Genomic DNA, 14,705 nt, shown 5'->3' with positions numbered 1-14,705 from the left:
AAATGAACTGCTTTTTGGGCTCCCTCTGCTTTTGATTCAGCGGAGTTGGAGCTTTTTTCCCTACTAATTTTTAAAAGGACTGAGTAGTTGCTTGTCTACACTCACTAACGCACAACCACTATATGCCACTCTAATCTTGTTGCAACTGATTCTGCACATGCTCACATAGTTTGTGTAACTATCATCTTCATGCCAACTCATGCACTTCAAGTTGCTAGTAATGAATTTTGCGCATCCTCGTGAATGTGCTATAGAAAAATAAAATTAATATAAATGATCTATTTGAATTAGAGGGTGAGCATAACAGTAAGATTGTTGTTTATTGACCATGAGGTCATGAGTTTGGATCCTAGAAACAGTATCTCCGCTTGCAGGGTAAGACTGTGTACATCTACCTTCCCAGATCCTACTAAGTGGGAGCTTCGTGCACTTGTCCTTTTAATCTATTTGAATTCATTCCCATGAATTTTTACTTTTTAACATAAGTTTTGCAGAAATTGTCGTTTCTGGCGGTATGTCAATGCCGCAGATCCTATCAACACTTGATTCACGTGGTCCAGTGGATATCAGTAGACCTCAGAGAAGATGAAGTTGAAGGATATAGCAGTTATTCTTTTAGTGGCTTACTTGGTTTCATATGGAGTCATCAGAATGGCAATTCGCAACTAGTTTGTGTTGCAAATGCAAGTTTTGTATTTATATTGTTGATCTATGAGAAAGTGTTAGCCTCTGATGGTATCTATAATACTCATTTCTTTGTAACGGAATGTAGAATTTAGCATTTGCTTGGAATTATAGTTTGGTAGCCATAGGAAACATTACTCCATGGTGGGAGTGCCAAATATCTACCTGTGCATAATATGATGGGTTAACACATGTTATTTATAGGGAACTTGACAAATTTGCAGTGCTGACTAGTAGCTTTCAAGTTTCAATTATGAGAATTTATTATTTGTATACATTGGAGCATTTAAGTTAAGTGCATTAAGTCAATAAAATAATTCGTTGTTCGATAATAGCTGCACTTAATCAACATTTAATAACAACTTGTTCTATGTAGGTGCTGTAATTAGAAAATATGTAATTGTGATTGTGACTTGTGAGTACCGTGGAAATTAGTAAGGAGACAATGGTTTATGTTTTTTTATAGAATATATAGTTTTAAAGTAGGAAAATAATATATTGAATACTTTGCATAATAAGGTGTGCTAATTTTTCATAAGTGTACTAACCATTTCATTGGTCATTATTTTTATGTATACTTTTTATGTATTCAATGTTCAAAAAAGCATGTTTAAGCTATGTGGTTACAATTATTATGATTATCATTGTTATCTCCACCATCCTAATTGATTTGGAAATTCGTTGAGGTTTTGAAGGAAACCTTTAAAAATTGGTGTTCATGAAGTTTGGACCTTCCTTAAACTAAGATTTTACTCATATTTTCTTAGTTAGTCAACTAGCCAATGCCCAGGTTATAACTTTTATTCAAGTTATATATCTTCATTGTGAGCTAATGTTAAGATTAAGGCGGTCCTAGGGCTGAGCTCAATATGAGGGCTTAAAAGATGTTGTCAACCAATTGAAGTATCATATATTTTTCTGGTACGTAGGTATCGTTAAACAAATGGATCAGATTATGGATGACAAAAAAACCTGACTTGTGGGTACTCGCGCAATACCCACAACGAGTACCTGCAATAATAGTTATGAGTGAGAATAGATTTTATGATACCTGCCCCGTCGGTACCTGCAAATTTATACACTTAGTTTTTAATTAAATTTTTATATATATTTATTATTATTTTAAGATTATATAAGATATACTTTATTATTATTTCATAGTAAATTACACCTATTTGACGATGATTATAAATTTCTCATATAAATATTATATTATTAATTTAATAATTATTTTTACATATTGATTATTAAAAAGTATATAAATATATAATTAATATAAAAAACCCATTGGATACTCACAAATACTTGTTACCTGTATGGGTACCTGCAAATATTGTAGGGTTGGGAACGAGAAAATACTACTCACGCTCGTCCCATATTTGTCATTTCTAGATTAAACCTCTTTACTAGAAAATTAAAATGTGCTTAATGAATAAAATTGATTGGTTTGTATTTAGATAATCATGAATGATTTTGATTTATTAAATAGATTTGAAGAGGATTATAAATGAATATACGCAATTATTATCAGTCAATTCTTAATCAATCTCATCCCTTCAGCTCTCACTTAGTTGTTGTTCTTTGGTGTTCTAAGAGAATGGGCAATAAATGATGTCTGATAGGATGGATGAAGTTAGAATTCTTGACCAGAGTATCATTTGGACCTACCAAGGAGGTACTTGAAAATGTTCTCCGACGATTAAGTCAGTAAAGTATTTTAGAGAGAAAAATTGAGTAAATAAGAGAGAAGTTAGAGCAAGTAGCAATAAGTATAGCAATAAATGAGATGAATGAGAATTAATTATACTTCTGGTGTGGTGTCCTCTATTTATAGAGCTTTTGAACTGTTGAGGTGGTATCTTTCGATTGGCCAACACATAACCAGGTACAATGGAGGTATGTTGGGTCGTCCCTTCCTGCCCTACAGATCTGCTCTTGTCGAGTTGTCATGGTTAGGAGGAATATGCAAGCGGCATGGCAGGTGGAAAGTCAGTTTGTATTAAAGGCGAGTCAACAACGCATTGATGGCATGGTCATAGGTGCATTAAGTGAAAGGTCAGAGACATTAATGTTATGTCAAAAGCATTTATTGTTCACGAGTAGGCCCATTCGAGGCGAACAAGCATAGGATGGTGAATGTTGAACTAGATGTTCGGGCGGATTAAAAGCAACCTAGATATATTCGGGGTAGAACAACTATTATGAATGTGGGGTTCTATTCTTTTGATTCCACATGGAAAGGGAGATCATAATGGGAAAGTATTTTCCAGCGAAAATAAATTTAAACTCAAATAATACAAAGTGAATCAAATTAAGTGCATATTTGGTATAACTTATTTTTTTTAGATTTTGCTTACTTTTTGAAAAATAAGCTGAAAAGATTAATTATGTATGTTTCGTAACCAAATGAAATTATAAACTTTGTTTTTTTATATAAACTAAAAGTATAAGCTTCAAAATCATGGGTTAATTTATTCTTGGTAGCTTATTTTTTTCAATTTTTGCATTTCTCATTTTATCTCGTCATAACTTTATCTCTCTCGTTCTTTTTACTTTTCCATCAACCATCATAACTCTTCACATCATCACTACCAAACTTCATATCTTTACATATCTCCTCCGTTTTAATCAATACTATTCGTAATCCTACTAATATTATTAAGTTCTAATTTCGCTTCACATTTTTAATTGTTTGTCGGATAAATATTATTTGGTAGATGTTGGTTATCCAAAACCCTACATACTTGGGGTCATATAAATATGAGCGATATCATCTTCCTGAATTCAAGCGAGCTATTGAATTTACTAGTTAGAATGAAATCTTCAACTATCATCACTATAGTTTAAGGAACACCATAGGATGGACATTTGTTTTTTGGAAGAATAAATTTATAATTTTGCATTGCATACCCAAATTTAAATATTCTACTCAGGTCCGACTAGTTATAATGAATAATTTTATTAGACAAAATAGTATCTCAGATCCTCAATTTAAGATTGTTGATGATTATGATGGTGATATACCAAATGTTGATGACGATGCTACCAATGATGATGATCTTGCTAAACACATAGATAATATATATTTTGAACGCATGTTCGAGATTCAATAGGAGATGAGATCATTAAAACTTTTGTATAAAACTTGACATTTTTGTGTTATGTTGTTTTATGTGTTATGTTGTTTTTTAATATTGATATTGGTTTTTATATTGTATTTTATATTAATGTATTTTTTTAGCATTTGTTTAGCAATATTAAAAATTTATAGTAAAAATATATGATGATAAATATTACAAAAATATAAAAACAACCAAAATAATCATAACATAAACAAATAACTTCATACCCCTTTCTATAATTTACTATGTAAAAAATAATCTCTTACCTTTCCTAAACAAAATTAATTAGTTTATATTCAGTTTTCAGTTAAGGTACCCAAACATAAACAAATTATAATCTCACAATTTATAGACTGAAACTAAAAACATAATTTATACCGAACATACACTAAGGACGAAATAGGTGACTAATTTTTTGAAGGACTAACATGAATATTTGTTTTTATCTGCAAATTACATCTTAGTAGTAGGTTTTTGGTGAAAAAAATAGGTGAGTTAAATTACCAAGTGTGTCACGGTTACAACATGCCTCGCAATTTAGAAAGCATTCCTTGTGATTATTATGTATACAAGAGTTTTTCTCTACTAACCAAACATGTTTAATATATATATATATATATAAAGTCAATTATGACATCATACTTATGATATTCAAACATTTACCAACACCATTGAGCATTCCATGATAAAAGACCAATCCCTAAAATAGTCCTTCAATATTATAGTAATGAGATAATTTGGTTTAAAATCTAAAATGGCCAATCAATTCCTAAAGTTTTTTTTATAACCAAATGTTTCCTCTAATTCTATATGTAAGGAATTAATATTTTTTAGAGTATGTGATAGTCCCTTCTGTTCCAGCCTAGTTATACCCAGACTGTCAACCCAAAGAGTCTATTAGCCCGGTCACCTCTGACCGACCTAATAGATTGGGGGAACTGTTCCAGCCCGGTCATACTTGGGCCGTCAACCTCAAAAGAATATATTAGTTTGATATATCCTCGGACTGCCCCCTCTACCAGAGTATCACGTGCAGTATTCTGCATGTCCTCGTCGTTCGCCTTAGATGGGTGCACCCGTGGAAGATGTAATAAATGCTTCTGATGCGACATTAAGGCCTCCAACACGTTATTTAATGCAATTCAGACATGCTATTTAATGCATATTTGACATGTCATTTAATGCGCCACTGACTCGTCATCAATGTCAGACCACAGACCACCTGTCACGCCGCCTGAACATTCTACCTGCCACCAACAAATCGACAAGGATAGATCCGCAGGTCAAGTAAGGACAATCAGAGTATGTCCCTTGTACCCATTAGATGTTGACCAATGACCAAATGTCATCTCAGCACTTCCTAAGCTCTATAAATAGAAGAGATCACACAAGGAGTATAATTAATTCACATTCCCTCATTTATTGCTACACTTATTGCTCTAAGTTCCCTCTAATTTACTCTCATTCTCTTTCTAGAATACTCGATTGACTTGATCGTCGAAGAACCTTTTCAGGTACCTCCACCGGCTGGCCTAGACGATCATCCGACCAAGTCACCTGTTCTCCTACACTTTATCGGACATACTCTTCTGACCATCCATCTTCAGCTTCCGACCATCCATCCTCAACTCCCAATCATCCACTCTTAACAACAAAGAACATTGGCGTCGTCTGTGGCTTACCTACAACATTGGCGCCGTCTGTGGCTTACCTACAACATGGTGACCACCCGTAACTAAACTCAACCACCTAGCCATGCAGAACCACCCAACCTGAATCATGACACCCCTTTCATTGAACCTCCATCACTAGTGCAACCATCTCACCAGGCTAGCCAAAGTCATCCCCCAAACACAACCCAAGAGGCGTGGGCCTGTCCCCATCTGGCGGCGATTCACTATACAAAACCAAGTCAGGACCAAGTCCTCTTGGTCGCCAAGAATACAACCCCATAGGCGTGGGCCAGTCCCCCTATGGCGGCGATTCACTATACAAAACCAAGCCAGGACCAAGTCCTATTGGTCGCCAACCATACATCCCTAGAGGTGTGGGCCAGTCTCCCTCTAGCGGCGATTCACTGTACAAAACCAAGCCAGGACCAAGTCCTCTTGGTCGCCAACAATATAACCAAATGGCGTGGACCAGTCCCACTATGGTGGCGATTCACTATACAAACCAAACCAGGACCAAGTCCTCTTGGTCGCCAACAATATAACCACAGAGGCGTGGGCCAGTCCCCCTCTGGCGGCGATTCACTATACAAGCCCAAGCCAAGACCAAGTCCTCTTGGTCACCAACATTATAACTTTCCTCTTATTTACTCCATTTCTCTCTCTAGAATACTTTATTGACTTGATCGTCGGAGAACCTTTTCAGGTACCTCCCCCGGCGGGCCCAGACGATCATCCGACCAAGTCACCTATTCTCCTACACTCTATCGTACATACTCTTCCGACCATCCATCCTCAACTTCCGATCATCCACTCTTAACAGCAATGAACACCTCCCAACAAAAGTGAATCTCAAGAATTGAACTTTGACCTTTTAGTCTACTTAAGAATCTGTAGAATCTTACACTATTAGACCAATATTTATTTAGTACAACTAGTAAAGTTTACTTCAAGGAGACAAATTTATTCTTGAAAATGTTGAGTTTCCTAATTTAATTAATACAATTTTCTATGGACTTAATTATTATGGCATAAAATAAATTTTGAGTGGCACACACAAATTTTTTAAGGACTACTCCTAAATAAAATCTTCAAATACTTCCTTGTTCAAAGACCCAACTGGTTCCAGTAAAAAGTTCAAATAACATATTGCTTCCCCTTATCCTATATAATTTAAACATTTTTACATCATCATCATCATTATTATTATTATTATTATTATTATTATTATTATTATTATTATTATTATTATTATTATTTTTAATTGGTCTGATTTTTATTCTGCGGGTCGGATCAATGTAACCATATTCTAGAGACTTATATTTTGGCACGAGTCTCTCGCCGCCGCTTTACCAAAACCCTAGTTCTCTCTTTCCCCCTCTTTATAACCCACCCACTCCCCTCTTTCATTTCACGCTTCTCTCTCCCTCTCTCTATAGCATAGTGTTTCTTTCTTCTCAATCTTTTATTTTTCAATCTTTGTTTTCACAAGTTATTTAATTCATTAGGGACGATGATGATTTATAGTTAAGGTCTCGTTCGTCGTAATCGGCCTTTTGGCCTTGCCGACCATTCTGCTATATCACCACCCATATTCCGAGTCCCTTATTTTTTCATATTAATTTCTCATCTTTTTATGTTTTATGTTATAGCTTTTTAGAATTAGGGTTTCTGATTTTTTGATTGGCCAGTGATTAAATCTAAAAAAAAGACAAGCATATGTCTGAACTAACTTATGTGGATCAACCTAATCTTCTCTATGAGGCCAATTATCTCATTCTTAATTTTTTTAAAACTCTTTATTTATTTCTGTTGAAAATGTTTTTTGATTCTGTGATCTGCCTATGATGCTAGAAATGGTTAACGTGTAATGTATGAAATTTCATGATTACCATCACCTACTGCCTTCCTTCTGAGGCTTATTTTTTTCACAAATTTCTATTTTATTGTGTGAAAGTACTTTATTTAGTTAATTGTTTCAATTACGTAGTCATGGTTGTTGTGGAAGGGTTCAAATGATGATTTTAAATGCATAGTTCAGATGATTATCTGTGATTACTAATTTGTTAATAGTCTTTCGCTCCTATCTGATGATCCCTTCATAAATTCCCGATTTAACTATTCTCCACCTTTGTTTATATAGCTTAAAATATTTTGTTTTGTTCCCAAATCTGATTAATTGTATTGCATTGTATTGAATTGGTTACGTCTATGATGATATCTTGAAGGCTTGTTTCTCAATACATTCGCAGTGGCCGACCAAGAGCTTTCGCCTTCGCCAGGCTTGAGAGCTAATGCTGTTTTATCCTTCCTTGGATGTCTGAGATTTATAACATTTTCATTTATGTAATTTTTTCTTTTCATTATGATTTTTGTTCTGATTTGTTAAGATTATTTACTTTAATGTAGATGCTCTATGATGATAATCCTAAGGCTTGTTTCTCAAGACATTCGCAGTGGCCGACTAAGAACTTTCGCCTTCGCCAAGCTTGAGAGTTAATGCTGCTTTATCCTTCCTTGGATGTCTGAGAGTCTGTGATACTATTTTATCTGAATGTTTTATTTTTGTGATTTTGAAATATTCTTTGATCCCTAATATGTCTTTACTGCAAGTTCTTCTGTGTTTTTTGCATTAAATCGCATAAGCCGATCCTACTAATTGTAGGTAGAATTATCTTTCCAATTATTAGAGATACTGCTTTTGAGGGACGGTGCACAAATATTTTGTATTTTGTGCATTCTTTTGTGTTTCTTATGGCCAGTGATGATAAAAGTAAGGCTTGTTTCTCAAGACATTCGCAGTGGCCGCCTAAGAACTTTCGCCTTCGCCAGGCTTGAGAGTTAATGCTGCTTTATCCTTCCTTGGATGTCTGAGGCCAAATTATAATTTTCTCATACTTGGTTTTTGATTTGGATGTTAATTTGCGTGGATCTTAATTGATCCATTTTATTGTGATCTTGTTTTCTACAGATAGCTGTCACAGACCAGAGGCCAAATTGCACTCAGGATAAATAGGGTTCTCCGTGGAAAATGCCCACGTGTTCATTCAAGAATCCATTGTTTTGTGTTTGGGTACCGTTTAATATGTTGCTGGCATGCTTAATTGCTGATGTAATGTAATTGAATCATTTGTTGTAAAGTGAGTGTTTGTGAATTCGAACCATGAAACAATGTAATTTCTTTGTTATTTTGTAAAGTATTTATGTTATACACGGAATCTTGAAATTATGTCATAAAAATCAATGAACCTTAGAATGTGATGTTGTGGTATTTGGTGAAACTGACCATTGACGAAGAATATTCATTGTGTCTTGTTTAGAAGAATGTCGAATACGACCATCTTTTCAAATGTACGAGCCCGACATCTCCTGTAATCCTTGCCGGAATCCTTTAAGGTCTTGTAATGAATTGTGGAATGGATGTGGGTTTTGTTGTGGATTTTGTGAAGTTTAGAAGTGAAAGGGCCTTTGAAGAGTTGTGCATGGTACAAATTACGGTAGTTGAAGTTGTTGGAGTGTTTACATTTGATAACATAACCTAGTAGTGACACATCTTCTTATACTGGTCCTGCAATCAATAACTTTCTTGTTTACATCAAAATTTTATTTTAAATAAAATCGGCAAGTTTGCCCAGGATATTGAATGTAGCACGTTAATATGTGACATATAGTTTGTTTTAGATGGAATTGTGCAAATACGAATTTTTCAAATTTAATTCTTAAACAATGCTGTTTAGTATTGAAATTGAACAGTGTCTGCCTGTCAGGAGAAACGCCCTTCCAGTCCTAGTAGCTACAACTGAAGTTAAATTCATAACCTTATCGGCTATGAACTATTTCTTTACGATGGATCAATCATTGTTGTTTTCTAATATCATAGTTACATTATTCGCTCATTTGCCATAGCTACCAATACTAAATTCACCCATCGGACCAAGGTACTAGTAAGGTACTAGTAGATATCGGACCAAAGACTTGACCAAATCCCAGTAGAGATGTGATTTGGTGAAGATACAATGAAAATTTTCCATGGATTATTTTCAGTTTCATGGGTTGGGGAATTCATATACAAGTAAACATAAACTTGGGACAGAAGACCTAATTTTCATGAGTGATACCATGATGATTGGACTTTTTGGGTTGCTCTTTAACCGATGCCATGACATGTGAATTTTGTGGCATATAAAGTTGTTTACGTTCAGGTTAGGTTGTATCCAAAACCTATACTTAGAGTTCTTTACTTGCAGGTTCAGTTGTATGAAAGGAGAAGATATTTATATATGATTAGAGTAGGTAGTTAAGAGTCAGAAAATGGGCTTATATTTATAGAGTAAGCTCTGTTATCATATATCTTAAACATTTCATTGGCTAGTGAACACTTTCAGCATCATTTCAAAAAATGCAACTTATATCAGGATGTTGTCAAAAAAATAAAATTTTATGTTCTGATTACTGAAGTCTGTGAATGATAATTACAATTTCTTCAGCAGAAAGTGTAGAACTCATCATCATGCTGTGCTGTACTGTCATGGAATAAATCTATTCAGACAGCTTCCTGTTTCATCACGAATCAACATGAGATACCTCAAGCCCTCAGCAGTGTATTGACACCAATCTGCAACAGTCAATAAGGAAATGCCTAACAATATGATTCTGAATTTGGTATCTACTTACAATCCGTGGCTGCACCCTGTATGAACTCGTACGAACAAATGCCATCGAAGTCGTCGAATTCCTCATGATCTCAGATGTTTTGATTATCTTTTGGCTTCGTATGTTGCCACTAGTTGTTCTTTCTGGATGAGCTACCACTTCTTCAGGTGTTTGCAAGAGTTTAGGGTGAGAAGCACTGAGTTTCTGTTTCTTATAAATCATCTCCAAGCTTTGCACCTGTGTATTGTCATTTTCAAAATTTTGGTCTAGCTCAGATTCTTCTTGTGAATCATTTATAATTCTGCTGGCTTCAGTAAATAAACCGACAGAGCGCCAAGCATCAGCAACTAGTTGCATAGTGGTCATTTCAGGAGAAACACCCTTCTCTTCCATAGCAACAAGTATCTCTTCTGCTTTCCATGGTTGTTTTGCTTCTCCATACCCCCATATTAAGGTTTGGTAGGTTTTCAAATTTGGGGAAATTCCCATTTCATGCATTTTCTTGTGAAGTATAATAGCGCGATCCATTTTGCCTTCGGTACACCATCCACTGATTATGGTAGTAAAGATCACAACATTTGGTTGTACACCATATTTGCTCATGGAAGTGATAAGTTCCTCCGCTTTTCGTGTCTGTCCAGAACGAACATAGCCTTTTGCAAGGATGCTGTAAGTGTGGATGTCAGGTTCTATCCCACCCTTTACCATATCATTGAATATCTCTTCACAATTGCCCATAAGCCCTGCTGAACTCCATGCATTCATGATGGTGCTAAATGTCACTACATCCGGTTTGATACCAAATTCTTCCATTAATGTCAGTGCCTGACCAATTTTGTTTGAGTTACTATCTTTCCACAATGCGGAACACCGAATATTTACAGGTCAACATGATACAAATAAAAGATAAGCATGCAAATTCTTATATTAAAAGCAATAATCTTGCCATGGTGTTAATGTTCCTTCAGTATGTCACAATTATGGAGAAAAATCACATACAAGAAAATATTGATCTTGAGGGAAATGTCACGTATTAGAACTCACCTCATCTACACCATCTGTGTCAGTAGTATCTAGAAATCCTTTGATAAGAGAGTTGAAAACTACTGGATTTGGATGCACTCCAAGCTCCTTCATTTTGTATAGAAATCTTAAGGCTTCTGTCATATTGCGTTCCTTGCAATAACCGCTTATTATGATACCACAAGTTCTTTCATTAGGCTTCAATTTGTTGTACTGCATTTTCAATATCAACCTTTCAGCCTTTTCCGTCTCACCATTCTGAGCATACGCCCTTGCCAGCGTGTTGTACGTAACAACATCAGGCCGCAGGCCAGAAGCCACCATCTTGTGTAAAACACTCCATGCCTCTTCCAGTTTCTTCGTGGTACAAAACGCTTGAATAAGGATATTATATGTTCTCTCATTCGGTTTCACTTTCTCTTGGCCCATCATCTCTAGCAATTTCATCGATTCATAAGGCCTTCCAGCAACTCCAAAACCTTTAATGAGAGTGTTAAAAGTACTAGTTGTAGGTTTACATCCATATTCCTTCATTTTCTGAAAGATTTTCATGGCTTCATCTACCTTACCAGAATCAGAAAAAGCATTGATCATAGCATTGAAAAGTATTGAATCAGGCTTCATCCCATTTTCTTCAACTTTACAAAGAAGTGAAGGAATGGACTTGAAGCGCTTCTGGCGAGTTAGGGCAGTCACAAGAGTTGTGTATGTTATAAGAGTTGGCCTATGTCCTTCATCTGTTAAACTATTAAATATGGCCTGAGCTTCATGTGGCTTCCCCTTTCCAATCAAAGTATTCATCAGCTTTGTTCTTAAATGAACTATTTGACAACTATTCTTCCCTGTGCAGATAAGACAGCCGGATTGATTAAGCGTCTCTTCTGGACTAGAGTTTGTTTTTATCTGGTTCTTCTTGTTTTGCTGCAGTTCCTGTAGCATAATTGCCAAAAGTCGACAATTGAGTTATCTAGACTCTTCAGCTAATATTTATGGAGAATGTATCAATATATTTTGATGGTTATCTTTGTCACAACATTATTTAGTATCAAATATACCAGTAGAAGATAAAATAATATGTTAGGCCATAACTTATAGTGGTTGAACTATTCATCCAGAAAAAGTCTTAGTTATGTAATGATTAGAAATTTCAAAGAATTTTGTTAACCAGTTTCTCATGATAATGTTTCAACACTCACTTGACTTTATTAAGATAACATGGAATTGTTCTAGTATCTTAGGGCATTTAGATTGAGGTCACAGTGACTGAGTACAGTGCTCGGCGAAACATGATTAGTCTTATAGACTTATAGTCATCTCGTAACCAACTTCAGTTAAATGGTGACCAAGGGAAATGCTCATTCAGATCATCAATGAAAGTCATTTTAGTCTGCTTGACCCCTCCCTGAGTTTCAAATATCGCATAATTTAGTGAATGAATCAAATGGCTCTGACAAAACGGGATCATTTAATAAAGAATGTATCTTAAAAGCATGAACCAGACAAATATACGCATTGACTTAACAGAAGACTACAGACTATACTAAACAAAAATCTAATTGGCACTGGATCAAAGAATGATACGCATATCAACTTAAACTCACATAATTTTTATAGATGTCTGAATTATTGATATCAAAGGGATAGTTGAGGATAATTGTAGGTTATAGACTTATAGTTAATGTAGTTAACTCGTCAGACGAATTTCTAAGATCACATGAGAAAAAAGATAAATAATTCACAATACCATGACCGATATATCTTCAACACTTTTACTTCTCATGAGGGCTCCCTTCTGTCTGCTATCCATGATGATCAAAAGACTTTATCAGATTCGTAGAATTCTATCTTCGCTGCTTCTGAAAGCCTCAACAAACTACCCTTCTACCCTGCCCAGAATTAGATCCTGGCTATAAGACACAACAAGATAGTTAGCTTTTATCCCGGCATCATAACGAGATACCCCGTCCTCGATTTTCTATCAAGACTACATTCAGAGAATTAACAAGAGAAAGCTAGCATCAACTACCATATTTAAAGAATATAGTGATCAACAAAAATAACTGACGCATTAGTCCAGAAATGACTAAACACTAAAGTAATGTTGGACAAGATGAAGATTAGTCATAGAAAGGCTATGTAGTTGGTCAATAGAGACTGCAATTGATATATAGTACTGAATGCATCTACCCTTCTACTGTTAAAGCACCACAGCAAGGAGAATCTGTGCTTAGTGTGTACTTTTACATGTTCAAGGGCAAATCTAAATTGGTATAAGAAAATTGAACAATCATACCACAAAATCAATACACAAACTCATAAATCTTCCACAAGTCATATTAGCTCTAGAAATCTTCATCTTATAAATAAGCAACAACAACAACCAAGTCTTAAACCCACTAGGTGAGGTCGGCTTAATCTTATAAATAATCCTTTTTTTAATAAGCAAATGAATTAAAAAAGCACAAGGGTTGCCAACCCGTTTACAACTTGGGTTAATACAAGTAATAGGATGAATGCACCATTGTGCAAAAGAGAACAAATTACAACTAACAAAATTTGAAAACCAAACCCAAGATCTAATCTGAATCATATCCATAATCTGGATATAACTAAAACTTTCCCCCCTAAAATTTGCATTATTGCTTATATTCCAAATACACTGTATACAATAACATATTCCAAATACACTGTATACAATGATTTGGGACTTTCATGCTATATCATTAAACCAAACTGTAAAAACAGGAACCAAGTTTAAATCCCAACATGAATATCTAAGTGTGATAGTTATAATCAACATCAAAAGCAAACTATAGTGTTTACTGTATCTTCCAAACTTTATGACATTCTTGTAAGTTACCAAGTTCTTTTGAAACACATAAGTTAAGTTGAGGAGAAGTACCTCAGTTGAGAAGTTGAGCATATTTAAAAGAGTTATGCATGTAACTGGAGTGAATCCTAGAGAGAAGAACCAAGTTTAAGTGTGTTGTAGTTTAGTGGATTGTGTGTATGTGGATTCTTATCCACAAATATTTATCATAATAAGATTTCCGAGTACTTTTTTGAGGCTATCATAAAAAGGACAAATAGATGAGAAGATTACTTGATGAATGGATAGGCTAATGTTAAATTTAACAAAATATATGTATCGATAGTGTATGAGTTTTATACATTGTTATTATATTATTCATCATTCATGTTTTATTATCATCGATTCTTTAAAAAACAAAACAAAGTGAATGATGTATTGATTGTACATAAATCTTTACATTGATATTATACCTCAATGTATAATGTATCTACAAAAACATATAATTTTCATATCATATGACTTTATTCATCTTCATGAGATTATTACATTTCTCAAATCATTTTGAGGGAATGATTTCTTCTCCAGTGAAAAGAACTTTAGAACTGATTAAGAGAAAGAAAAATATTCCTTTTCGTTTAATTTAGACTATATTTCTTAAGTAAAAATGTTAGCGAAGTGTATACCAAAAATAATATATTTTTACTTTTCATATAAAAATACAGTACTAAACTGTTAACCAGT

General features: G+C 34.6%; 2 protein-coding genes across 6 annotated transcripts in view; one reads left to right on the top strand and one right to left on the bottom strand.

The window, feature by feature from the left end:
* LOC109349800 (protein LIKE COV 1-like) overlaps positions 1–976 on the top strand; it is a 5,297-nt gene extending 4,321 nt beyond the window's left edge. The window contains exon 7 of the mRNA XM_019590791.1: positions 495–976. Within this exon, the coding sequence (XP_019446336.1) occupies positions 495–589 (95 nt within the window). The 3' untranslated portion in view covers positions 590–976. The remainder of the gene's footprint in view (positions 1–494) is intronic.
* On the bottom strand, positions 9,896–14,163 carry LOC109349798 (pentatricopeptide repeat-containing protein At5g21222-like). 5 transcript variants are annotated; one of them, XM_019590788.1, is made up of 5 exons: positions 14,055–14,163; positions 12,897–13,059; positions 11,174–12,082; positions 10,929–10,954; positions 9,896–10,898 (listed from the first exon to the last, which is right to left on the bottom strand). In XM_019590788.1, exons 2-5 carry the CDS (start codon positions 12,957–12,959, stop codon positions 10,070–10,072), a joined length of 1,827 nt encoding a protein of 608 aa, XP_019446333.1. In that variant the 5' UTR covers positions 12,960–13,059; positions 14,055–14,163; the 3' UTR covers positions 9,896–10,069. The 5 variants fall into 5 exon arrangements, with proteins under 5 accessions (XP_019446333.1, XP_019446331.1, XP_019446332.1 ...); XM_019590786.1 differs by having other exon boundaries at positions 9,896–10,954; positions 12,897–12,997; positions 13,030–13,059; positions 14,055–14,155; XM_019590787.1 differs by having other exon boundaries at positions 9,896–10,954; positions 12,897–12,997; positions 13,030–13,055; positions 14,055–14,142.

The sequence above is a fragment of the Lupinus angustifolius genome, chromosome LG06 (genome assembly GCF_001865875.1).
Source record: "Lupinus angustifolius cultivar Tanjil chromosome LG06, LupAngTanjil_v1.0, whole genome shotgun sequence".
Classification (NCBI taxonomy): Eukaryota; Viridiplantae; Streptophyta; class Magnoliopsida; order Fabales; family Fabaceae; genus Lupinus; species Lupinus angustifolius.
The sequence above is the reverse complement of the archived record's forward strand: the minus strand, read 5'-3'. Positions and strand labels throughout refer to the sequence as shown.

What these genes read in the sequence shown, in the direction of transcription:
- LOC109349798 (XM_019590786.1), bottom strand. Translation starts at nt 12,959, where the DNA reads ATGGATAGCAGACAGAAGGGAGCCCTCATGAGAAGTAAAAGTGTTGAA. An exon ending in TTGAAGATATATCGGTCATG is followed by an intron (nt 12,083 to 12,896) that starts GTATTGTGAATT and finishes ATTATGCTACAG; the next exon opens with GAACTGCAGCAAAACAAGAA. An exon ending in ACACAGATGGTGTAGATGAG is followed by an intron (nt 10,955 to 11,173) that starts GTGAGTTCTAAT and finishes AAAATTGGTCAG; the next exon opens with GCACTGACATTAATGGAAGA.